The 24,779-nt window shown below is 45.2% G+C and overlaps 1 protein-coding gene across 6 annotated transcripts in view; it reads left to right on the top strand.

Annotated features, from left to right (window-relative positions):
- TACC1 (transforming acidic coiled-coil containing protein 1) overlaps nt 1–24,779 on the top strand; it is a 119,024-nt gene that overhangs the window by 57,149 nt on the left and 37,096 nt on the right. For 5 of the 6 annotated variants that reach the window (XM_061592267.1, XM_061592266.1, XM_061592265.1 and 2 more), the window contains 2 exons: nt 18,631–19,771; nt 23,923–23,958. In XM_061592267.1, coding sequence (XP_061448251.1) covers nt 18,798–19,771; nt 23,923–23,958 — 1,010 coding nt within the window. In that variant the 5' untranslated portion in view covers nt 18,631–18,797. The remainder of the gene's footprint in view (nt 1–18,630; nt 19,772–23,922; nt 23,959–24,779) is intronic. The other variant, XM_061592262.1, reaches the window with a different exon arrangement.

Genomic DNA, 24,779 nt, shown 5'->3' with positions numbered 1-24,779 from the left:
TGGGGGATTTCAATTATCCCGATATCTGTTGGGAGACAAATTCTGCCAAGCATGGCTCCTCCAAGAAATTTCTGACTTGTGTTGCAGATAACTTCCTCCTACAGAAAGTGGAGGAAGCAACCAGAGGATCAGCTATCCTGGACTTGATTCTAACCAATAGAGATGATTTGGTGGATGAAGTGGCAGTTACGGGAACTCTGCGGGAAAGTGACCACACCGTACTTGAATTCTTGATTTTAACAGAAGCAAAAGCTGAGAGTAGCCATAAGCACACCCTGGGCTTCAGGAAAGCTAATTTTAATAAAATCAGAACAATTGTAAGTACGGTTCCATGGCAAGCCACCCTAATGAGAAAAGGAGTCCATGATGGGTGGGAGTTTCTAAAAAAGGAAATTCTAAAAGCACAATGGTAAGCAATTCCAACAAGGAAAAAAGGGGGGAAACAGCAGAAGAAGCCAATGTGGCTTCACAAAAAGCCGAGAGATGACCTGAAAACAAAAAAGGACACATACAGGAAGTGGAAAGAAGGCCAGGCCACAAAGGAAGAGTACAGGCAGGTATTACGGAATTGCAGGGATGGTATCAGGAAGGCTAAAGCTGAGAATGAGCTGAGGCTAGCGAGAGATGCTAAAAGCAACAAAAAAGCTTTCTTCAGGTACGTCCACAGTAAAAGACAGGGAAAAGAAATGGTGGCACAGCTACTCAGTGAGGATGGCAAAATGATAACAGATGACAAAGAAAAGGCAGAATTGCTCAATTCCTACTTTGGCTCAGTCTAATCCCCAAAAAAGGTTTATGACCCCCCTGGGAAACATAAAGTAAAAGGGGCAGGATTGAAGCTTGAGATTGATAGAGAAACAGTAAAAAAAAAGTCGCTTTGAACGAGTTCAAATCGGCGGGGCCCGATAAACTGCATCCTAGAGTATTGAAGGAACTGGCTGAAGAACTCTCAGAACTGCTGTCTATTATCTTGGCAAAATCATGGAGGACTAGTGAAGTGCTGGATGATTGGAGGAGAGCTAATGTTGTCTTCAAAAAGGACAAAAAGGAGGAACCTGGGAACTACAGACCAGTCAGCCTAACATCAATCCCTGGAAAAACTCTGGAGCAGATTATAAAGCAGTCAGTCTGTAAGCACTTTGAAAGCAATGCAGTGATTACTAGGAGCCAACATGGATTTATGAAGAACAAACCCTGCCAAACTAATCTTACCTTGGTTTTTGATCAGGTAGCCTCCCTTGTAGACTGTGGGAATGCTGTGGACATAATATATCTCGACTTCAGCAAAGCTTTTGACACAGTCCCCCACGATAATCTGATTAGCAAGCTAGCTAAATGTAGACTGGATGGTGGATCCACAGTTGGCTCCAGAATCGTACTCAAAGAGTGCTTATCAATGGTTCCTTCTCAAACTGGGAGGAGGTAATGAGTGGGATACCTCAGGGCTTGGTCCTGGGCTCAGTGCTCTTCAACATTTTTATTAATGACTTGGATGAGGAAGTACAGACCATGCTTATCAAATTTGCAGATGATACAAAGTTGGGGGGCATAGCTAATACCGTGGAAGACAGAAACAAAATTCAAAGGAACCTTGATAGGCTGGAACATTGGACTGAAAACAACAGAATGAAATTCAACAGGGATAAATGCAAAGTTCTACACCTAGGAAAAAGAAACCAAATGCACAGTTATAAGATGGGTGATACTTGGCTCAGCAATACGACATGTGAAAAGGATCTTGGAATTGTTGTTGATCACAAGCTGAATATGAGCCAACAGTGCAATGTGGCTGCAAAAAAGGCAACTGCTGCATTAACAGAGGTATAGACTATAGTTTACAAATCGCGTGAAGTATTAGTTTCCCTCTATTCAGCACTGGTTAGGCCTCATCTTGAGTACTGCGTCCAGTTCTGGTCTCCACACTTCAAGAAAGATGCAAACAAACTGGAACAGATTCAGAGGAGGGCAACAAGGATGATCAGGGGACTGGAAACAAAGCCCTATGAGGAGAGACTAAAAGAGCTGGGCATGTTTAGCCTGGAGAAGAGAAGACTGAGGGGAGATATGATAGCACTCTTCAAGTACATGAAAGGTTGCCACACAGAGGAGGGCCGGGATCTTTTCTGGATTGTCCCAGAGTACAGGACACAGAATAATGGGCTCAAGTTACAGGAAGCCAGATTTCGACTGAACTTCAGGAAAAACTTCCTAATTGACAATGGAACCAATTACCTAGATAGGTAGTGGGCTCTCCGACACTGGAGGCATTCAAGAGGCAGCTGGACAGCCATCTGTTGGGAATGCTTTGATTTGGATTCCTGCACTGAGCAGGGGGTTGGACTTGATGGTCTTGTAGGCCTGTTCCAACTCTACTATTCTATGATTCTGCTTAAGTTTACAAATGTAAGCTGAGAGTTTAGAGTTTAAAAAAAGAACCATAGGTGTTTAGATGACAGGTTACAGTCAAAAAGAGTGAATGAATTTGCTAAAATCAAAATGATTTAGCTCATATTTTCATCCCCACACCTGCTTAAAATTTCAATGAGATGATGATTAATAACAACAACAACAATCCCATTCTTCCTCCCAGAAGGGCGGCAAAGAAAAACACTGAAAACGTATTTAAAAATAAATATTTTTTTAAAAAACCTAAAAACAATTCCAGCACAGATGCAGAGATTATAGGCAACAATCCAATTATAAAGCCAAGATTATTAGGCAGGTTGTTTAGGCAGCATGAATTTGCAAAGTTCATTTTTAACTTAAGCTAAGTTAAATGATACTTTAAGTAAGCATACATAAACACTAGGGGAGTGAATATAAAATTCTTATTAGCCCACCCACCCACCAGCGAGTACATGAATTAAAAACAAAACCAACGTCATCTTTTAAAACTCTAATTTTGGAACTTAGAAAAATGGTTAAAAACACAGTTGTTTTGGTACTACAAAAGATATATTGGAGATTGTTCTTACTTTTGTTTTGCAGTAACTTAAAGAAGGTATTAAAAAAAACTTCAGGTATGCAATAGAGACTACAAACACTGAATCCTCTAATGCCAGAACTTTAAGATCAATAAGAATTGTTCTGGGATTAGACAGGACTGAAAATAAAATACTTGTCATTTCATTTTTGTATTTTGTAGTAAAAGAGGAATGCTTTATCTTTCTGCAAAGGAGAGTTTCTCCTCCTCCCCACAACCCTTGTTAGAATCCTGTTTGCATTTCATCTCTTGGTTCCATAATTTAATTTTATGTGTCCATTTGTGTCCACTGGGTATCCAAAAGCTAGGACTGGGTGTCCATCTGGACACACATCAGTTACGTAAAAAATGCCTTTCTTTATGCTGAGTCAGATCACTGACCATAGCAGCTCTCCCAGGGTTTCAGGAATCTTTCTCAGGCCTTCCTAGAGATGTTAGGGATTGAATCTGAGACCTTTTGCTTGCAAAACACGTGCTCTGCTACTGAGCTGCAGCCACCAAGCTGTTAGTGTGCATAGTGGAAGCTAACTTGACTGCTTAAAAAAAAAAAGCAATCACCACATCCTGTGGTAGAGAAATCTATTACTTATTTTTAATATTAATTGCCTTATTTTTGTATTTCTACTTGTTAGCTGTCTTCGGCATGATTGCTGGAATGGCAGGATTTAAATATTTGTAAGATGGAGATTATAAGTTGATTACATGCTGTTTGAAAAAATACTTTTTTAAATCATATCCAAACCAACTTCACTGGACAACTTCTAAGGTCTGCTGTTGTGAGAGGAAAAACTCTCCCTCCTCTCACCTTTTATGTACCTCCCCCCAAATTCTGTAGCCTCTTTTCAGTGAGAACCGGTGTGGTAGTTAGAATTTGGGACAACCTGGGAGACCTGGGTTTGAATCCCCACTCAGCCACAAAGCTCACTGGGTGACCTTGGGCCAGTCACAGTCCCTCAACCTAATCTACCTCACAGGATTGTTGTGAGGATAAAAGGAGGAGAGAGAAAACGGTGCATGTCACCTTGAGCTCCCTGGGAAAGGCAGGATGTAAATGTTATAAATCATAAGAGAATGAAGTCCAACTGCAGTGCCTCATTTGGATGTGAAGATCCTTCCTATGCGCCAGCTAGGGGAGAGCAGAGGTGCTGAGTCACTGGTGGTATTTAGCGGGATTCTGCAACTTTAACCTTGTTTAGGTATTGTAGATGTCATAGAGGCTGCTGGGACTGAAGGGTCATAATGTTGGTTTTTGGATTGAGGCCTACTTTTGCCTTTGAGCATATAAGGAACTAGTGAATGAGACTGAGGAATGGGAGATAACGGTCTTTCTCTCTCTCCCGCCCCTGAGCTTCCGAAAGCCGGATCTGATTTAATGGTTGTGGGGAGAAAAAGAGAGACAGAAGAAAGAAAACTGTTTATTCCACTCAGCTGAGGTTGACTCAGCGCTAAGTCACAGAAACCACAATACAAGCTCTTTTAAAAAATAAATAAATCCATATTTGGACGCTTGCTTTCTGGGTGAGTGAGATGAAACTCTGTATAAACAAAGGGTGATCAAAAACAGGATCATTGTGAAGATGCACAAAATGGTGGGTGTTTTTCACAACCAGTGTGTTTCAGAGCAGTGTGTGCCTCTCGGGAAGAGTCCATGTTGCCATGTGCCTCTGGCAGAGTGCACTCATATGGGCATGTCTCTGTACACAACTGAAACAGTGATGCCTAATGGGTTGTAGTGGCTAAGAGGGTGAGCTGGGATGTCATCAGAGTGTAAGAAGAGTCCTGCTGAAGTGCTTCAAGAGCCCGCCTTGTCAGCACCTCCCTTCCTGCAGTAGCCAACGAGGAAGTCAACCTGCAGGGCTTGAAGTCAAGAGCCCACCTTTCTCTCTTGCCCCTCTGCAGCAATTATTCAGTGGCATTCTGCTTTTGAACCACATAGCCATCATGATAGTAGCCTCCATTAATTTATCTAATTCCTTTTAAAAAAGGCTGTTCCAAGTTGGTGGTTCTCACTACCTCTTGCAATAGTGAATTCCATAGTTCATCTGTGTGCTGCGTAAAGAAGCACATCCTTTTGTCTGCCCTGATTCGGCTTCATTGAATGACTCCGCAGTTCTAGCACTATGAGAGAGGGAGAAAAATATATTTCTGTCTGCTGTTTCTATGCCAGGCATAGTTTTTTAAATCTCTGTTTCAGGGTCCTGATTTCAGCAGGTGGAAGGGAACTCTGCAGGCATCAGGAAATACCTTTGCAGGGACATGGGCACCACGTTGATGACCCCTGCTCTGTGCTCTGTCCTCTCTCTCTCTTCCCCCCCCCCCATCCTGGCTTTAGTTATCTTTGTTCTAAAACAGGTTTTACCAATCTGGTGCCTTCCAGTTGTTTGGAACGACAACTCCCATCAGTCCCAGCCAGTACTGAGGAGTTGATGTCCAAAACATTTGGAGGGCACCAGGCTGGCAAAGGCTGTTCAGAAGTAAAAACAAGAAACACTTTCCTTCAGACTGAACTCTTCCCTTTCCTGTGGCCACAGCCTCTCAAGATGGCCTTAGGCAAGCCGTTTGGACCTCCTCCTTGTGCCTGCCAGCTGCTGTATGGAGATAGTCTCATGGCATCTCAAACTAACAAAAATTGTATGGCATAAGCTTCTGTAGACTTAACTTAACTTAACCGCCTTAACTTAAATATGTTTTAAAGAAGGCTGATAATAATGTAGGGCATGAGCTTTGAGAACTGCCAGTTGGCTTCCAGACCCAATTCAAAGTGCTAGTTTTAACCTATTAAGTGTTATATAGCTCAGGAGCCCAATACCTTCTCTGCAGGTCCCTTCTGGTGGCAGTCCAGGAGTGGTGATGAGATAATGGGCCTTTTCAGGAGTGGCCCCCATGCTTTTGGAATGCTCTCCCTAGGGAGGCTCACCTGGCACTGACATTGACTTCTTTCCAGTATCAGGCAAAGACATTTCTCTCCTCCCATGCATTTTTGAGTGTTAATTTCTGTAACAATTGATTTTATGTTTTGGTGTACTGTTTTGGTGGTGAAGCCTATGTCTGGGAGGTGGAAGGATTTGTTTTTATGGCCTGGTTGCTTTAATATTTGTTTTAAGTACCAAACACTAATTGTGCATTGTATTTTTTTTTAGTTGGGTTGAGACTCCTTTTGGGAAGTTGCTATTAAACAAAATAAATAAATTGTGTTATTGCAGTCTAGTATTCTCACTGACCATGTCCCTCTTCAGGCTTCAGGCGGAGGTTTTTCTCAATTTATTTCTAGCCAGCAGGCCAGATCCTTATCTCCCTGATCCTGATGGGCCAAATTTGACAAATGGGTGGGGTTGCTCATCTGTCAGTCATCTGACATCACAGTGACATTAGTTGATGCTGCACTTTGAAGCCCAAGTTGTTGGGACTTCAAAGCGCAGTGTGGGGCTGTATGAATGCCTATCTGCAAACAGTTCCTTGATGCTCTTTAAACCTCTCAAAACTGGAGGTTCAAAGAACAGTGGTGAGCTGTTTGAAAGTGCTCCTGGAAGGGGAAGTGGTTTCCATTGAAATCACTCTTAAGATGGAGGAAAAAACCCCTCAGTTTTAGCAGCCACTTCAGTAGAGACCACTTACCCCTCCCAGAGCAAGTGGTGCCCTCACTTCCCAGCAGCTGATGGGTGGTGGGAGTGTGCCCTGTTCCAGCAAAGAACAGTTGGGAGCTCACTTTAAGCTTATGATTGTTCCTTTGAAGCCACATCAGTACCTGTCCCACACCTGACATTGCATATGATTTCAGATGTGGGGTGGGTTATGGTTTGGGAGAAATGGCCATGGAGGCCAAATATGGCCCGTGGCGATTTCCACCCTGGTATTCTGTTCTGGCTGCCAGTGGTTTTCTAAGGGCGTTACCCAGCCCAGGTACTTGAGATTCTTTAACTAAGATTTCTTGAAATATAAATCAGTATATAAGTTATAAAATCTTAAACAAATTGGAGGTGCTGTGATCACATTTGGGACCTTCTGTACGCCAAACATGTGTCCTACCATTGAATTAAGGATCCTCCTTTTCCTGTGGTTAAATGCAGCTCTTCTTACTACTTATATTGCAGAGGGTTGAGCCTTGGCATTGAAAATAGGTACAAACACTAAACCCGGAATACAGAAACTGTCCGTTTAGTCATTCAATGGCTGCAGCAATTCTGTCTTCCTCTCCAGTCCAATATGCAGCACCCACTCGCTGGGTGAGCTGTGCATGTCAGGTTGAATATCACAGTAGACTGGCTTTCAGATCCCTTCAGCCAGACTCTTTCTAGCAAAGTGATGGCATCTGAGGCTGGACAAGCATCATGATGGTGCCCCTTCTCACCAAATTCTCCATCCCAAAGGTCCATGGTTGGAACAAATTGTGCAAATAAAGGTTTGTGTGTGATTCTGCATAAATTATGCCAGCGGCAAGGTTCTGGCTTGAATAATCCACAGTATTGTTGGAAGGCAGATGGAGGCAGCCAGGATACCGAAACTCCAGCCAAAGGCTTTATTTGGTTCCTTGGTGTTCAACAGATGTAGCAGCCCAGGTGAATTCAGACTTTCTCTTCAGTCGGGAGACACGTTTTGACTTATAAAGAGAAAGGAAACCGAGATCCCAAGGAAATTATATTCTGTGTTTTATTCCAGCAGGAGCTAGCTCGTGCACACCTCTCATTCATCTCACCAGGGTTTTCACAAGAGAGATTTTGGATAGGCTGCACCAGGAGTGAGGAGGATTTGCCATCTCAGGCACCCAAATGTCTTGGGCTAGCCCTGAATTCTGCAAATGGCCAGACACATGGAATGTAAATGCTTCTGGATGTGTCCAAACCCTGCTATGACAATTGATGAACTGTATTTCTTCTGGAGCTTGACTAATGCATCCTTTGAAATTCTCTTGACCTGAACAACATTGCTAGATTCCCGGGAGGCAAAGAAGAGCACGTTTCCTGCAGGTAGCACGTGCCATTTCGTGCGAGCAGTCTGCTGTCCAAGAGACCAGGAGCCTTTAAAAAAAAAGTTGCAATAACTAGGGTATCTCTTTCATTTAACAACCACTTTTCAGTAGTTAAATAATAATAGAGCTACCATTCCACAGTGATTTGTGGGGTTTTCTCTGATGCTTTTACGGAGCAGCTGCTGCATGGGATGCCTACAAGCAACCTCAGTGGAGATACAACTGCATCTCTGCACAGTTTTGGTTTTTTGGGGGTCTGTTGTGGTATTTGAGTGTGGCTGATCTGCACACTAAAGCACAGGCAGGTTGGTTCGGGGCCATTCCAGTCCCCATAGCTTGTGGGGCTCATTGAAAACTTGCAAAGCCTCATGGGCCCCCTGTTTTCAGGCCATCACCTGAAGGGTTGGATTTTGGCCAGAGTAACTAGCTTCAGGCAGGTGAAAACATGTGACAAGCTCTGAGGGTTGGTCACCATCAAAAAAATTTTACCTTCCTAATTAATTAGCTTCCTGATTCAGTACTCTGCTATTCTTCCTGTTAAGTTCTGGTATATGATTAAGAGTGTCAGGCTAGGACTGGGGAGACACAGGTTCAAATCTCTGCTGGGTCATGAGGGTCACTGTGTGATTTTGGGCCAGTCACCAGTTCTCACCCTAACCTACGTCACCAGGTTGTTGTGAAAATAAAATGTAGGGGAGGATCATGTGTGCTGCCATGAGTTCCTTGGATACAAGTTAAATAGTGACCAGCAGCCCTGGGGGGGGGTCAACACTGTCCCCCTGCAGAGATCCACTTGACAAAAGTGTATGGAGGAGTATGTATTTGAGACCGGGGACTTGCTGCTAGTCAGTTTTGAGACTGACTCACAGCACTTCATCCCACCCTCATCATCAGTGGTGGCCGGTGGCTCCATATCAGTGGGGCAGTGGCATTCTAGCTTCAGTACCTTGGACAGCCCCATGCAAATTCAGACTAAAACCCAGAGCAGATTCCACTGCCCCACTGATATGGAGTCACCAGCCACCACTGCTCACTGTGGTCTTCTCATAAAACCAGTTGCTTATCTGAGCCTTGCATCAGTAATGGAAAACCCATGGCCCTTCGGTTGTTGTTGGACCACAACTCCCATTATCCCTGACCGTCCCATCTCATTGCGCCTTCTGGTGGGACTGATGAGAGTTCAAGTCCAGCAACATCAGAAGAGTCACTGGTTCCCCACCCCTGCCTTAAGCAGTTGCAGTGCAGGGGGATGGCCAATATTGGCATAGGGCAGGTTTCACTTGAATTCAGTGGGTACTGAAAGGAATTTTTGGCAGATTTGGTTCCTTTAAGGTACCCCTACAATAGGAGGAACTGCTCCTTGAGTACTTCATGCTTTGGGGAAAAAGTATAGTTGTGTTTCCAGGTGATCCACTTTCTTGTCCATGAAAACTAAAGTCTGCAACTTGTATAAATAATGAATACATTTGCATAATTTTTCTTTATGCAAATATAGAGTAAATTATTCAATAATTTTGGTTTTTCTAGTCATGAGAAAGGGCAAGGGCATTGAAGCCCCAGCCCTTAGAAATCTTATTCAGCTACGCCTCTGGCCTCTGAGATTTCATAAGCCTTTACCTACGGATATGGAATAATATCTTTGTATGCATAAGGACTAGAAACTTCATTTTAAAAGAGAGCCCAGATTCTCAAGAACTCTGCACAGTGTTCCAGCAACCATCCAGCCTTGTGTTCCTTCTCAGTAGCCCTGTTTTTGCTATTGCATGAAACCTTTCCTTGCAATCACAGTGTTTAGAAAGCAACCTATATAATTTTTTTTGTATATGCTTATTAAGAATAATCACAAGCCTTGATAGAGGTCCACATTTGTGTTTCTTTATGCAACTAGGAGAGTTGGCAGACAGGCATGGTATCATTCCCTCCTCTGCAGGGCGTGTATGTGTATCTAGACTGCTAATTCCCAAACCCAGAAGCTTTTCATGGTCTCTGGCAGTGCAGTAGTCACCCACATTGCCTGCTCCTTTTAAATGGGCATGCTGGGGATTGAATCTGGCTCCCTTGAGCATGTGAAGCAGGTGCTCTACCACGTAGGAGTCCAATTCACTTGTTCTCCTCTCCCACCATGATTACTATCATATGAGGAGAAGAGCGAGGACAGCCTCCCCACATTCCCTTCAGCATTCCTGTAGCCCTTGGTGTGTTGGGGACTGAATGTTTGCAGCTGGCAGCCTGCTCTAATCAAGTAAGCTCCTTGCTGGTGACATTTAGCCCCCAGCATGTCAGGTCCTGCTGGGACAGTGAAGAAATGCTAGAGGGTCCACTGGGCTTATCCCCAGTACTGGTGTGTTGCAGGGTGAAACAAGTGAATAGGTAATGGGTAGTTCCACCATTTCTCTGCATCAGATGTATTTGGATCATTCTGTCACTCCTGAAGCAGCACAGCTGCCTGCCCTTGGAGGAGGCTGACTTGTTGTGTCTCTGCATGAGTCACTTGGAGGCATGGATTTGGGAGGTATGCTCAAAACACTGATTGTGCAGAAATCACAGGGGGCAGTTTTTTTGTAGTGAATAATTCTTAGCTGTTAGCAGTGGCGGCTGGTGGTTGCATGTCAGTGGAGCAGTGGAATCCGCTCCCGGTTTTCGTCAGAACTTCAAAAGTTCGGACTAAAACCTAGAGTTGATTCCACTGCCATACTGGCTGTTACACAATCTTAAAAGCAAATCTTTTCAGATTTAAGGTAGAAGTGTGCCATAGTGTGGGAAACACTGCTCTGGGATAGTCTGAGCATGGAGCAAGAGAATAATGATTGGGATAGGGTGGCAACAAAAGTGAGAACCTATACAACAGCCCTACTAGATCAGACCCAAGGCCTATCTAGTCCACCGTCCTGTTTCCCGTAGTGGCCTGTCAAATGCCGATAGGAAGCCCACGAATGAGCAGGATTATGAACACAATAGCGCTCTCCTGCTTTCGATCCCCAGCAACTGATACTCATGGTATACATTCCCTGAGCCTGGAGATTGCATCTAGTTAGCATGGAATGGGCTCTCTGCCTGGCCCTTGTGTAGTTCTCTGTGGAGGAGAAACATCTAAGCTAGTGCAGTGCGCATGGTCACATCTTGTGGCAGCTAGTTCAGTTATGTGTTCTGTGAAGAAGTCCTTCCTTCTATCTGTCCTGAATCTGCTGCAGTCAGTTGAAATGGATGCCCCTGAATTCTGGTGTTATGAAAGAAAGGGAGATTAATTTCTCTCTAAACCTCTGCTTTTGCTGTGGGTTGGGTTCGCACATTACTTTGTTCCTCTGCAGTCGATGACTGACAGCTAAAGTGTGCGAGCCAACAGTGTGGCTGCAATCTTGTGCTCCACTGAACTCAGTTCAGGGCTTGGTTCTGAGCAAGCATATATAGAATTGCGCTTTGCATTTGAGGTGGTGTTGGATAATACAAAACGGGGAACATGAGTGACCTATTCATGCATGCAGGCCATTGGCTGATGCCATGTTGGAGCCAATGTTCAATGCTTTCGGTTCCATAATTACCATATATACAGGGTAGGAGGATACTGCTGGTTTTTACTGCAAAATCTTCAGGGGTGGGAGAGCTAGGATTAAGGATCCTTACAGAAATAGCCTCTGGCTTTTCCTTAGTAATGTGTCAGGCCTGCTGGTGAGCCATAACAGGTTTCCCTTGTCTTTTGAAATATCCTCTAAATGCTTGAACATTTCAGGAATGGCCTCTCTGCCTGGCCCTTGTATAATTCTCTGCGGAGGAGAAACTCTCTGCGTTAAGGGCAGATGGGGCTGTGGCTACACATGAGAATTTGAACTATGCAGCCAACTCCCTGTCCAGCAGTGTGCCGTCCTGACCAGGGAGGGTGTGTGTGCTGTGTGAGAAGCCCTGTTGTAACAACATAAGAAGAGCCCTGCTAGATCAGGCCAGTGTCCCCTCTAGTCCAGCGTCTTGTTCTCCCAGTAGCCAACCAGATACCTACAGGAAGTCCACAAGTGGGGCCTGAGTGCAAGAGTGCTCTCCCTGCTTGTGAATCCCAGCAACTAGCATTCAAACACATGCCCAGTGAATTCATCATGAATGGCCTAGTTTTGCTCTGGGGCACTCTTTGATGTGTCTCAGTACTATAATTCATTCCCCCCTGACTCAACCCAAATTTCCAGGACATAGTAAGCCTGTGGCTTTGACACATGCCAAAGCATAATATTTGCAAGATCAGTTGCCACATCCAAAGGCCTTTCTCAAAACCCAAGGTGGCTTTCAAAGCCATTTTTAGAAATACAGTCGGATGTAAGATTTAAATCAGAAGATTTACCATGTTGTCTGGTTGGCACACAATAGCAACATCACTGTTGATATGCCGTGGCAATCAACCAGAAGCACTGATTGGGCTCCAGTTCTCTTATAGGTGCTGAAGCACCTTGGACAACTCCTTGAAAGTTTGGACTAAAACCCTGAGCAGATTCCCCTGGCCCGCTGACATGGAGCCACCAGCCTCCACTGGAAGCTAGTCTGATGTTGGGTCTGGAAGGTTTCAAATCCTTGCTCATTTATGAAGCTCCCTTGGTAGCCTTCGCCAAGCCATACTTCTCAGTCTTGCCTACCTTACTGATTACAAGGATTAAGAATAAAATGGGCATAAGAAGATGTAGTGCAACTCTTGAGCTGTTGGCGGGTGGTAAATAAACATAAATGAAATGCCAGAAGCGATCTAATATAGCTAGTAATTAAGCTGTTGACTACATGCTGCTATTCCTTCACCACAGTTCTGGGTGCCTCTTGACACAGAAATGCTTCTTGACATGCCTCGTTGTAGGTAGAATTGCTGCTGTTATCTGCTCTGGAGCTAGGTTACTGAAGCCAGCCATTCTCGCAGGCAACATGTCTTGAGTGTCATTAGAAGGTGGCAGAGTGTGATGTTGACAATTCTGGGCCATGGGGCCAAGTCCATTGGGAGGTTCTCGTATGCAAGGTCCATTGCAACGGACAGAAACTGCACAAGAGCATTTTTGAAGAGTTCTGTAGCACCTGAAAGCCAGACAAATTTATTCTGGTGTGAGATTTCCAAGGCGAGAGACTTCTTTGTGGGACACAGGAAACACATTCTTTCTTGATATTTCTGTCATAGTGCATGAATATATCCTAACTATTTTTTGCTCCTCTTTGTATTCAATAGAACACATTCCAGAGTAAGGCCCCATCTGTCCTATACATTTTATTTAAATGTATTTTATTATATAAAAACTTTTATTTTAAACAGTCATGGCTTCCCCCCCAAGAACCATGGGAATTGTGCTTTGTGAAGGGTGCTGAGAGTTGTTAGGAGACCCCTATCCCTCTCACAGAGCTACAATTCTCAGGGTGATTTTCACTGCCATTTGCCCCCAAAGAACCACGGAAACTCTGGGAAGTGGAGCCTAGATATGACCTAAGTGTACAGAAGACTGCAGCCATGATTACTTTATCCCAGGATGAAGGAGTAAGACACGTAGTTTTATCACAGGCTGCGTCTGGGTCTGATGGGAGTTTGTAGTTAGAAGGGGCCTACAAGGCCATCAAGTCCAACCCCCTGCTCAGTGCAGGAATCCAAATCAAAGCATTCCTGACAGATGGCTGTCCAGCTGCCTCTTAAAGGCCTCCAGTGTCGGAGAGCCCACTACCTCTCTAGGTAATTGCTTCCATTGTCGTATGGCTCTAACAGTTAGGAAGTTTTTCCTGATGTCCAGTTGAAATCTGGTTTCCTGCAACTTGAGCCCATTATTCCATGTCCTGCATTCTGGGATGATCGAGAAGAGATCCCGGCCCTCCTCTGTGTGACAACCTTTCATGTACTTGAAGAGTGCTATCATATCTCCTCTCAGTCTTCTCTTCTCCAGGCTAAACATGCCCAGTTCTTTCAGTCTCTCCTCATCGGGCTTTGTTTCCAGTCCCCTGATCATCCTTGTTGCCCTCCTCTGAACCTGTTCCAGTTTCTCTGCATCTTTCTTGAAGTGCGAAGACCAGAACTGGACGCAGTACTCAAGATGAGGCCTAACCAGTGCTGAATAGAGGGAGACTAATACTTCACACGATTTGGAAACTATACTTCTGTTAATGCAGCCTAATATAACATTTGCGTTTTTTGCAGCCACATCACACTGTTGGCTCATATTCAGCTTGTGATCAATGACAATCTCAAGATCCTTCTCACATGTCATATTGCTGAGCCAAGTATCCCCCATCTTATAACTGTGCATTTGGTTCCTTTTTCCTAAGTGTAGAACTTTGCATTTATCCCTGTTGAATTTCATTCTGTTTTTTTCAGCCCAATGCTCCAGCTTATCAAGGTCCCTTTCAATTTTGTTTTGTCTTCCACGGTATTAGCTATACCCCCCAATTTTGTATCACCTGCAAATTTGATAAGCATTCCCTGCACCAATTCATCCCAGTCATTACTAAAAATGTTAAAGAGCACTGGGCCCAGGACCGAGCCCTGTGGTACCCCACTCGTTACTTCCATCCAGTTTGAGAAGGAACCATTGATAAGTACTCTTTGAGTATGATTCTGGAGCCAGCTGTGGATCCACCTGATAGTTGTTCCATCCAGCGCACATTAGCTAGCTTGCTAATCAGAATATCATGGGGCACTTTGTCAAAAGCTTTGCAATTTGCAAATTGCAAATTTTTGCAATTCAGGAATAGGCTTTTGTAGAGTAGATGAATATAGCATCCAGCAGGCAAACAAAGCAATGAGGTAATTGGTTAAGGGGGTGGGCTGTCTGTCAGGCATTGGACCCTTGGTGGAAGTGTTACAAGTAAATAAGAATGACCTAATGTAGCCATTTATGCACTGCCAAAAAAGAGAACTAAAGAGGGCACAGATATGCCTAAAATTTGCACATGCTAATTTATACATATGGTTGCAGATGTAGAAATGGTTTCATAAGAACTTAAGAACAGCCTGATGGATCACGTTAGTAGCCCATCTAGTCTAGCATCCTGTCCTCACAGTGGCCAACCAGATGTGTAGGGGAAGCCTACAAGCAGGACCTGAGTGCAAGAGCTGTGGTTTCCAGCAATTGGTATTTGGAAGCATACTGCCTCCAACCGTGGGGGCAGAGCACAGCCATCATGGCTAGTAGCCATTGATAGCCTTATCCTCCCTCCCCACATTTAAAGCCATCCAAGTTGGTGGCCATCACTGCTTCTTGTGGGAGTAAATTCCATAGTTTAACTATGTGCTGTGTGAAGAAGTACTCACTTTTGTCTGTCCTGAATCTTCCAACAGATAATGTAATTTCGATGATGTACATAGAAATACAGTACATCTCACACTAGTGAAGAAGGTCTTCACCAGGTGGACCTGTGTGCCTGCTCAATCTACCATCCAGGTGAAAACTGCTGATGGCCAACTTCAAGACCCCTGCAGGCCTCCCTTTTTAGGGTTCTCTTTCTTTAAACCAGACTTGGATTTGACAGTCCTTCCAATAGAGGAGTGTCTCTATAGACTAGGACACATGGGTGCCCTAGAATGACCCTAGTTTCATCTGTGAAACATTGGAAGGCATGATGGTGCATCACACACATGGAAGTATTTTTCCTTCCAATGTTCTTTCTGGCTGTTCTCAAAATCCCTTTCTAGTTTTTGTGTTTGTGAATGTGTGTGTGTATTTGGGGTGGTGATGGGGTTACTATTTGGATTTTCTTCTTTGGGCACCAAAATGCCATGGGTAGTACAAGTCATACTACTAGCCATAGAACTTCTATTTTTTTCTTTAAGTCACATATGTTTAGGAAGGATGTTGTGTAAGCATCCTTCTTGTGTGAAGCAAAGTGTCTGTAGCTGGCTGCTATGCCTAAGGGCTTTCTCAGTTCTGTGGTAGAACTGTCAGGGTGGTTCTCCATTGATATTTTTTTCTGAGCACATGTTCAGATACTACAGATTCTGGTCACATGTCCTGAGCCTCTCCCTTATTATAAAAAAACACAACAACAGATGTGTTGACAGGTGCCTTAGCAATTGCACCCAAATGGACAAATTTTACCAGCAACTTGGCACACCCTGTTGTAGTCTTGCAAGAAATCTTCCCCCACCACTGCAAAACAGGTATATATATAAATAATCTTCCACCCTTCCTCCCAGCAGGAGCTCCGGGTGGTATTTAGATGGCTTTCCCCCTAGGATCTTGATATTATGTGTCTGCACTAATGAGTGATCTCCAGCTAAGTTATATTTGGAGGAAACGGTTGATTTCAATGTAGGGCAGATCTACACCATACATTTAAAACACGTGGCTTCCCTCAAAGAAACCTGGCAACTGTGGTTTTCCCCTCACAGAGCCACAAATTCCCAGCACCCTTAACAAACTACAGTTCCCATGATTCTTTGGGGGATGTCATATGCTTTAAATGTATGATGTGGAGGTATAGTTGGCTGTGACCCATTCTTTTTAGTCTGTTTATTGCATTTATATCCCACCTTCTTTCCAAGGAGGTCAAGGTGGCATATTTGGTTCTTACCCTCCCTCTTATCCTCACAACAATCTTGTGAGGTAAACCAGACTGACAGATGGTAACTGGCCCAAAGTCACCCACTGAGCTTCATGACTCATGAGGATCATGAGGATTTGAACCCAGGTCTCCCCAGTCCTGGTCCATCACTCTGATCACTAACACAGTGGCTCTCAATTTTCAACTGCTGGATGTTTTAACTGTTGTCGATTTTTTGTTGTTGTTGATTTTGTTAGGCATTTTATTGTAGCTTGTATTGTTTTGATTTTATGTAAACTGCCTTGCAAAAAGATGGGTTATAAATAAATATGATAAACTCGTTTTTGAAAAGAAAAGAAAACTGAGATTCTTAGGATGCTGAATTCTCCATCACAGTCTGAGGCTTTCCCTGTGCTTCTGTAGAATCTGGGAATTTGCACAGCCCTGCAGTGAATCTGCATGCTAGCCCTCTCTCCCAGTGGATGGTCCTGATAGTTCTATCACTCATGTTATTCAGATTTCCTTCCAGGCTCTGATTTCCAGTCTTCCCATCAATGAAAGTGACAGTCTGGCTTGCCTTTTTTTTTGCATTTGCATTTGCTGTCTCCCCAGTTCCCTTTTCTGTGAGTGATTAGAAAGGAGGAGAAGTCCTAGGAAATGAGGAAAACATCCAGATCAAGGGGCTGCCACATGTTCCTTACTGGGAAAGGCTAAAGCAAGATGGGAAACATTCTTTTGTGTCTGAGGAGAGCCACATTTGCCCAAGAGCCGTGTTCCGTTGGAGGTCATCTCCATGTTGGAGCATGGACATCTGCAGGAATTTTTCTACTGAGGTGTGGGGAGTAAAACACTGAAGGGGGGAGCTAGTTTCTCACACACACAAAATATGAGAATCGTGCCTATTCATTTTGCCTCATATCTCAGGGTGAATTGCTTTTTTGTTTAATTGGGGACAGCACTCTGCACCAGCCTTTGCCAACCTGGTGCCACCCAGATGTTTTGGACTACAACTCCTATCAGCCCCACGCAGCACAGTATGTTGGCTGGGGCTGATAGGAGTTAGTCTAAAGCATCTGGAGGATACTAAGTGGGCAAAGGCTGCTCTACGCCATCGGGGAAATGGCTGGAGGAGGAGGAGGAGGAGGAGGAGGAGATTCTTGGCACAGCAAATGCCTAGCAGCAAATGCACTTTCAAGCCCCCTTCAGACCTTCTCGCTCAATGCTTAACAATCAGAGATGAGGTTGGTGCATGTGGGTATGCTGGGGGGTGGGGCTTCCACATCTGTCCCTCCCACTTTAGGCCCATATACATTCACCCAATCATCTGAAGATGTCTAAGGTGTATGTAGAATTGCAGACTTAATGAATATTCCAGTTGCTGTAGTCCTTTAAGTTGGCCCATCTTGTAGATATCAACCTGTAACTCTGGGAGCAAATGCCACAGTTTAACTATGGCCACATTCACACCAGACATTTATTCCACTTTAAACAGTCATAGCTTCCCCCAAAGAATCCTGGGAAGTGTCATTTGTGAAGGGTGCTGACAGTTGTTAGGAGACCCCTATTCTCCTCACATACAGCTGGTATAGCACAGTGGGGGGGAGAGCCTGGCTGGGAGTCCAGAGTCTGTGCGTCCAAATCCCCTCTCATGTCTCTTAGGTGTCAAGGGCCAGTTAAAGATCACCCCCACAGTGAGTGGCTCAGGGGTTACGTGCCATGCCACCTGTGCAGCCGTGGGCAAGCTGCATAGTCCCAAGGAGCCCACTTGCCCCCCAGCTGGCAGTTGTGGACAAGGAAGGGATTGACTTGTGCAGCTGTGGCAAGCTGAGCAGGCCCTAGCCAGCAGGAGAGGACTTTGAGGGAATCCATGACTGTTTAAAGTGGAATAGTGGAATAAATGTCTGGTGTGAATGTATGTGAAGAAGAAATTCCTTTTGTCTGTCCTGAATCTTCCAGCATTTGACATTCAGCTTTGCTGGATGCCTCCAAGTTCATTGTGTTCTCTTCTTACTCACCTTTCCTATAAACTAAAAATCCCCAAATGTAGTCACCTTTCCTCATAGGGGAGTTGTTCTTCCCTGGTGATCATTTTAGGTGTCCTTTTCTAAAGACCACTGCTCCACTGAATGTTTTATTTAGGAGGCATATTCTTTTATTCCCTTTCTTTTTCTATGACTCTCTCTGACTCTTTGTTTCCTCCTAGTATCCTGTGAAGATGACGTGACATTGGTAACCGAAATTTTGGAGGAGAAGGTGTGCCAGAAAGGCTCTGCTTCAGCAGAGGATGAATTGCGAGCAAAGCTTCAAGTCTCACAAGCCGATGAGCAATTTACACCAGAAACTGATCTTTGGGTCAGCGAAGGTCCATTCATGACTCCATCTGCACCAGAGCTGTCAACAGAGCGACCTACTGCCATCACACAAGAAAGGTCTTCTCCAGAGAGATCAGATCTGGACCTAGCTTCAGCAAGCTCTGTGCCCACATCGACTCAAGAAGAGCAACAGGGGACGTCCTGGGAACACGAAGAGGCCCCCGCTGAAGGGTCTTCAGAAGCCAAAGCAAACAGTGAGACACTTGCGATTAGCAGAAGCAAACTCCCAAGAGCAAAACTGGCTGCCCTTCAGAAGAAGATGGGAGGTGAGAACCCTGAGACTGAAACGGCCACAGAGAGCATCCCTGTACCCAAAGCCTCCTATTGTTTTGACCCAGAGGAGTATAATGAGAACATGAACCCATTTGTGATAGGCGGCTCCAAGCTCCAAAACTCTCCCCCTGCGTGTCAGCAAGGCTTTGCACTTCCAAGCAATGGCCCAAAGGAATTTGGTTCAGGAGTGGCCGGTGAGTCCAAGGGCCGGGCCGTGAAACTTGAATTTGATTTTGCAGATGGGGTGGAAAGCGCCGAGCCCAGAAAAGCCTTGCCGAGGAAAACCGGAAGGAAGCCAGTCAGCAAGTTGTCTCCTAAGAGGCAAAGGGCTGGTGCCAACCGGCCTGTTGCAGGCACCGAGGGGGTAGAGAAAAACCTCACTGCAGATACGCCTGAGGTGCCCCTTCCCAAGGTCTCACACCAGACAGACACCAGACAGTGTGATGGCCCTAATTTGAACCCCCATGCGGGGAGTGTGAACTTGCAGAGCTCCCCAAGCCTTCCAAGAGGTTCCTATAACCTAGACGTGGCAGATCCTTTCAAGCCCACCAAGACATTGGCTGGTGCGGGAGCTGATTCTTGCCCCTCTGCGGAGAACAGTCTCAATGAGATCCTGGAGCTGCAGTCACTGGAGAGCATGGATGATGAACTGAAGAAAGGTTTGGCCTCTCCAAAGAAAGCCAAGTCGCGGTTGATAACGTGAGTGATGATGGGTCTGGGGCATCTGGCTTTGTAGTACAGGAGCCCCGTAGTTTTCAAGGACCTAAGCAGGGCTGTGTGTCTTCTGTACGCAGCAAAGCTTCATCTGCACCCTCTGGAGAGAGATGCTAGTTCTGTAGATAACTTCATGGTTTGAATGATGTCTTATTTGTCTGTTAAGGCACATGGGAGAGGCATGGCACTATGGGGGGAGTGTGGCCCTGCCCCATACCTAGTAATGCCACAAGAAAAAAAATGATTATATAATTAATGTTGCCTGTGCGCCCAAAGCTTATGCAGGAGGCTCCCTGCTGTACCTCTGTGTGAGTCACTTTCTCCAGCCATGTCTGTTTCTCCTCTAAGCCTCTGCATAGAGGCTGGTGATTCTGCCATGTCTGTGTCGCAGAGATGCTTCGATCATTTCAGAGGCAGAGATGTACCAGAAATACCTACTTGCAGAAAAGGTGCCTGTTGTATCCCCCTATGTTGTTGCTTGGGGAATGCCTCCTGCCAATCAGGAGGCCCACCTGGTACTCATGCATAACAGGAATAAGCTTCACTTGAGTGTGGGTCATTAGCTTTTACAATAAACCCTTTCAGGTGTAAGAATGAAGCGATTCTCCCAATTTTAATTCATTGAGTGGGGAAAAGCATGTGCCTCTTTTGTCTAAAATTTCAGAAAACCTGCCCAAACATGAGAAAATACTTCTCAGTATCCCTGTCTTATTCAGACGAGTCTTCACAATCAAAAGGACTGGAAGCTTGCATTTTAAAACAGACACAGGGATTCTTAGGATGCTGAATTTTGGCACATGCATGGAATTGCAGCATGCACAGAACCCTGGGCGTAGGGTGATGCTTGATTTATAGTTGGACCAGTAGTTCAACTGAGGTGGATGAGACTCATTTCCTTACGCTGCTACCTGTTGAACAGGACATGCTGAGGATCAAATGAGGGCAGTGCAAAGCACTAGCTTTACCACTGTGCTTCCCTCCCCCTTAGAAACAGATTTATTCCAAGATGATTCATAAGTTCATCTAGCCCTGACCAGCATTCTGGGGTCTCAGGCTGAGTTCTTTCTCAACCTTGCTGAGAATTCCTTTAATGCAGGGATGCTGCACCTGACCCAGGGGCATGATGTGGCACCCCAAGCAAATTTCTCTTAGGGAGACCCCTATTCCCCTCTCAGAGCTACAATTCTCTGAGTGGTTTAACGGCCAATCCCTCTTCCTGTAGAACGTTGGGAATTGTAGCTCTGTGAGGGGAACAGGGGTCTCCTAACAACTCTCGGCACCCTTCACAAACTACAGTTCCCAGGATTCTGTGGGGGAAGCTGTGACTATTAAAGTGGGATGATACAGCTTTAAATGCATAGTGCGGATGGGGCCTGTTTCTAAACTGTACCACTGCAGCAGGGCTGAGGAACTTCAGGCCTGGGGCCCAAATGCCATCCTCTGGACCTCAATGTCAGGCCCCTGGGACTCTCCACAGGCCACAGACCCCTCCCTAGCTATACCCTCTTTCCGGGGCCTTGCTTCACTCTCTTCTTGCGTGTCTTTACCTGGCTGGAAAGGCATCCTTCAACTCTGATAAGGGTTCCAGCTTGTGTGGGTGGAGGGCGCAGACGTGTGTAGACACTAGCCCACTGTACAGAGGTAAAATTGACATCCATTGCCCTGCCCATCACTGGCATGTGGCCCCCAGAAGGTTGACCGGAAGGGAATGTTTTGCTCAAGCTAAAAAGGTTACCCAGTTCTGCACTACATAATGCAGGTGAGGGAATGTTCCATCCTTCAGTGTGTGCACGTGTGTGTTTATATATCACAATATAAATATTAAAGCTTCCTGCACATAGAAAACTAGTATGTCAGAGGGAATGGTTGTAGCCATTCCTTCATCCTGATATGCTGGCTTTCTGTAAGCAGGATTCCCCACTCACTTCTTCTGTGAGAGACTGTGCAATCCCTCACTTGCTGTCTGAAATGGTAGAGTCCAAGAAGAGGTTTGCCTCATTTGTCTCCAGGGCCTCACAATATCCTGCGTTTCTGGGCCCCTGGAAAAGGCAAAGGACAGGAAATAAGGGAAGTTCTTTTTTAAGAGAAGCAAAAGATTCCTAGCCTTTGGGGCTGTAGAGGAAGAAAAGCTACAGACTCCTTAACCTCTACTTAAGCTGCCATCTTCCCCAGTTGGTGAGGAGGTGGAGGGTATATAGGGAGCAGCCACCCATTGCCCCCTTGGAGTCTGAGCTAATCCAAGTTGGAATGCGGAAAGGTCAGAAATCCAGTGACCTTGGATGCAGGAAAATCTGATACTGCCTATGAAAAGCCAGCAAAGCAGGAACGATTATGCAGGAGAATCCTTTTTCTCTTTGGGCTTTAATTATTAACTTGTCCAAGTACAATCCCAGGATCAGTCGGTCCCAAAGGCAGAACTGCAGGCAGGGATAGCTACATTTGGAGCCACTTGGGAAGAACCAGGCCCAATTCCCTCAGATGTTGGCGCTAGTGCTTGTGTATTGTTGCATCTCACTTGCCTAGATTTTGAAATTTAGCAGGGGCTAGGAAAGCGGTGAGGTTCCAAGCAGTTGCAGCTGTGACAGGATTTCTGCACGGGAAGTACTTCCAAGTCAGAAAGGGCATGCAAAGGGCACATAGATTGTCAGGCATGATGATTGCACACAGGTGAGCATCGCTGCACATACACCTGATGGGAAAGCATGATGGGCTGAGGCTCCCCTGCATGGACACCCTGGCTGTCCCCTGGTGTGCGCACAATGCTATGGTGACAATCCTGATTTCATAAACCAGAAAATGTGTGAGTATGGTAGTCTGCACCAGCACACAGCCCCTTTGTAACCACTTTGCTCCTTTTGGGTGTGTAGCAAAATAAGCCAGGAATCAGCTCATAGCCATCGTTTCCTATTGCATGCAAACCCGGAAGCTTTGGTTAGTGGCTTGGAAACAAGCCAGGATGTGAAGCCATGGTTTGACATTGGCTTCATTTCCTGGCTTTTTATGAAGCCATTAACCATAGTTTTGGGGTTTGCTTGTAACAGGAAACTATGGCTATGAGTGGAATCCTGGCTTGTTTTGCTCCTCCTTTCGCAAGTGTAGCAAAGCACCTGTGGAGTGTGGGCTCTGTGCCCACACAGTACATGCATAAATATTTTTGGCTTGGCACTGTGTGCAAACACACCACTGTATAAGTGAAAGACGTATGGAGCATTTCACTTTGCATGCTATATTCTACAATGACTCCACATGAAAATAATCTTCACATGGAGGTTTTACTGTGTTGGAAGACAGTCTGTTCTATCCCAGCTAAACTGGTATAGTTGGCAAGCTGCTATACTGGAAAGAAATTCAAGGGCATTGCATGAACTGGGATGTGCTGTAGTAAGAGAATAGGTATCATAGGTGTTAGGCAGCTGTTCAGAGCCTCTGAAAATCAACAAATATTGGCATGACAAGTTAACATGAGGGAGCAGTTAGATCAAACAAGAACCTTGGCCAAAGGTCATCTCGAGGTACAGTTGGTGGCTATGAGTAGGGCTGGACCTAGTCCAGGCAAAAAATGCAACAGACTTGTGCCTGGGTAACCCAAATTCTGGCCCTCTCCCCTCCTTGGATAAAGTATGCACATTGCACAGTTTTCCCTCTTTTGTACAGTTCTGCAATGTCTATTTTACTTTATTGCTCTTTTGGGTAATTGATTTAGGTTCTGCTCATAGGAGCAGCGTGCTATGTGGGGTTAATCAGCCACTCCTCTGTCTTCTGAAATTGCACTGGGCTTTGTTGATGCAGGAAATCCATGACTGCAGCACCCCTGCAGGGGGTTGGGCTAGATGACTTTTGAGGTATCTTCCAACTCTGTGAGTCTATACCCACACATGTTGAAGCATATATCCACAGCCAAGAGGGGATAGAAACTTGGGTCTGGATTTGTTGGTTCTAAGGCAGCGAAATCTCCACCCTCACCCCAGTGTTTTGCGTCTCTTCTCTTTGCAAGCTCTTTCCACCCATAATATGACTTTTGTATTTCTCCAGGGAGAAAATATATCTGTATCTAGGTCTTTTACATACCTTTTCTTTTTTCCTCTCCCTCCATCTCTTTGCCTGTCTTTCTTGTTTATTCATTTTTGGTGCATCAGGACTACTGAACAAGTGAAATTTCTCTGTTTTCTGTTGTAAGTACTCATTCTTTTTCTTCCTTGTTCCTTTTTGGGGTTGGGTGTTTTTTCTGAGCCCCCCCCCCTCTCTCTCTCCCTCTCCCTCTCTCTCTCTCCTCTGCATGCAGCTTCCTTGCCTCTTTTACTCTGAGTATGTTGTTTGGCTCTTGTCCTCAGCCCCTTTTTAAAAGACTTAATTTCATCTGACAGCTTAGCTTTGCAATGGAATGAGGACTGGGTGGGGGTTGTGCTTGCTGCGGTGGCATGCTTGTTTTCAGCAGGTTTTCATGGCATAACAACATTACGCAGTCAGCGTGTGCCTCCCTCCCCACAACTTGATGGCTCTTTTCTCATTCCAAAATCTGGAATTCCCAGACTGTCCTTGTTAACCCACCTTTGTATAGGAACAAATGGTTAGATCTTCCTAAATAAGCCTTGTTTTTTCAGACATCACGGTCTTTGCAGTGTCCAGCTTGCTCTTGCCTTCCACAGTGCAGAAGTGGGCAACCAAAACGATCAGGCATTGAGGTGTGGACAGGGTGGCCCTCCAGGTATTGCTGGACTCCAACTCCTGTCAAGCCTAATCATTGGCCATACTTGCTGAAGCTAATGGAGTCTTAACGCCATCTGGAGGGTCACAGGTTCCCTTTCTGTGTTGTTTAAAGAGAGTCTATAATATGTAGTCCTTTTTTACTTTTAAAACAGTGACTATAAAATGGGTGGGCAACTTTTTTTTATCCCAAGGGCCACATTCCCTTCTGGGAAACCTGCCGGGGGCCACACACCAGCGGAGGGCAGAGCCAAAGGCAAAAATGCGCTGATCAATTAATGTAAATTTT

Source organism: Rhineura floridana, chromosome 12 (assembly GCF_030035675.1).
Source record: "Rhineura floridana isolate rRhiFlo1 chromosome 12, rRhiFlo1.hap2, whole genome shotgun sequence".
NCBI lineage: Eukaryota > Metazoa > Chordata > Lepidosauria > Squamata > Rhineuridae > Rhineura > Rhineura floridana.
This window is presented reverse-complemented; position numbering and strand designations above follow the sequence as displayed.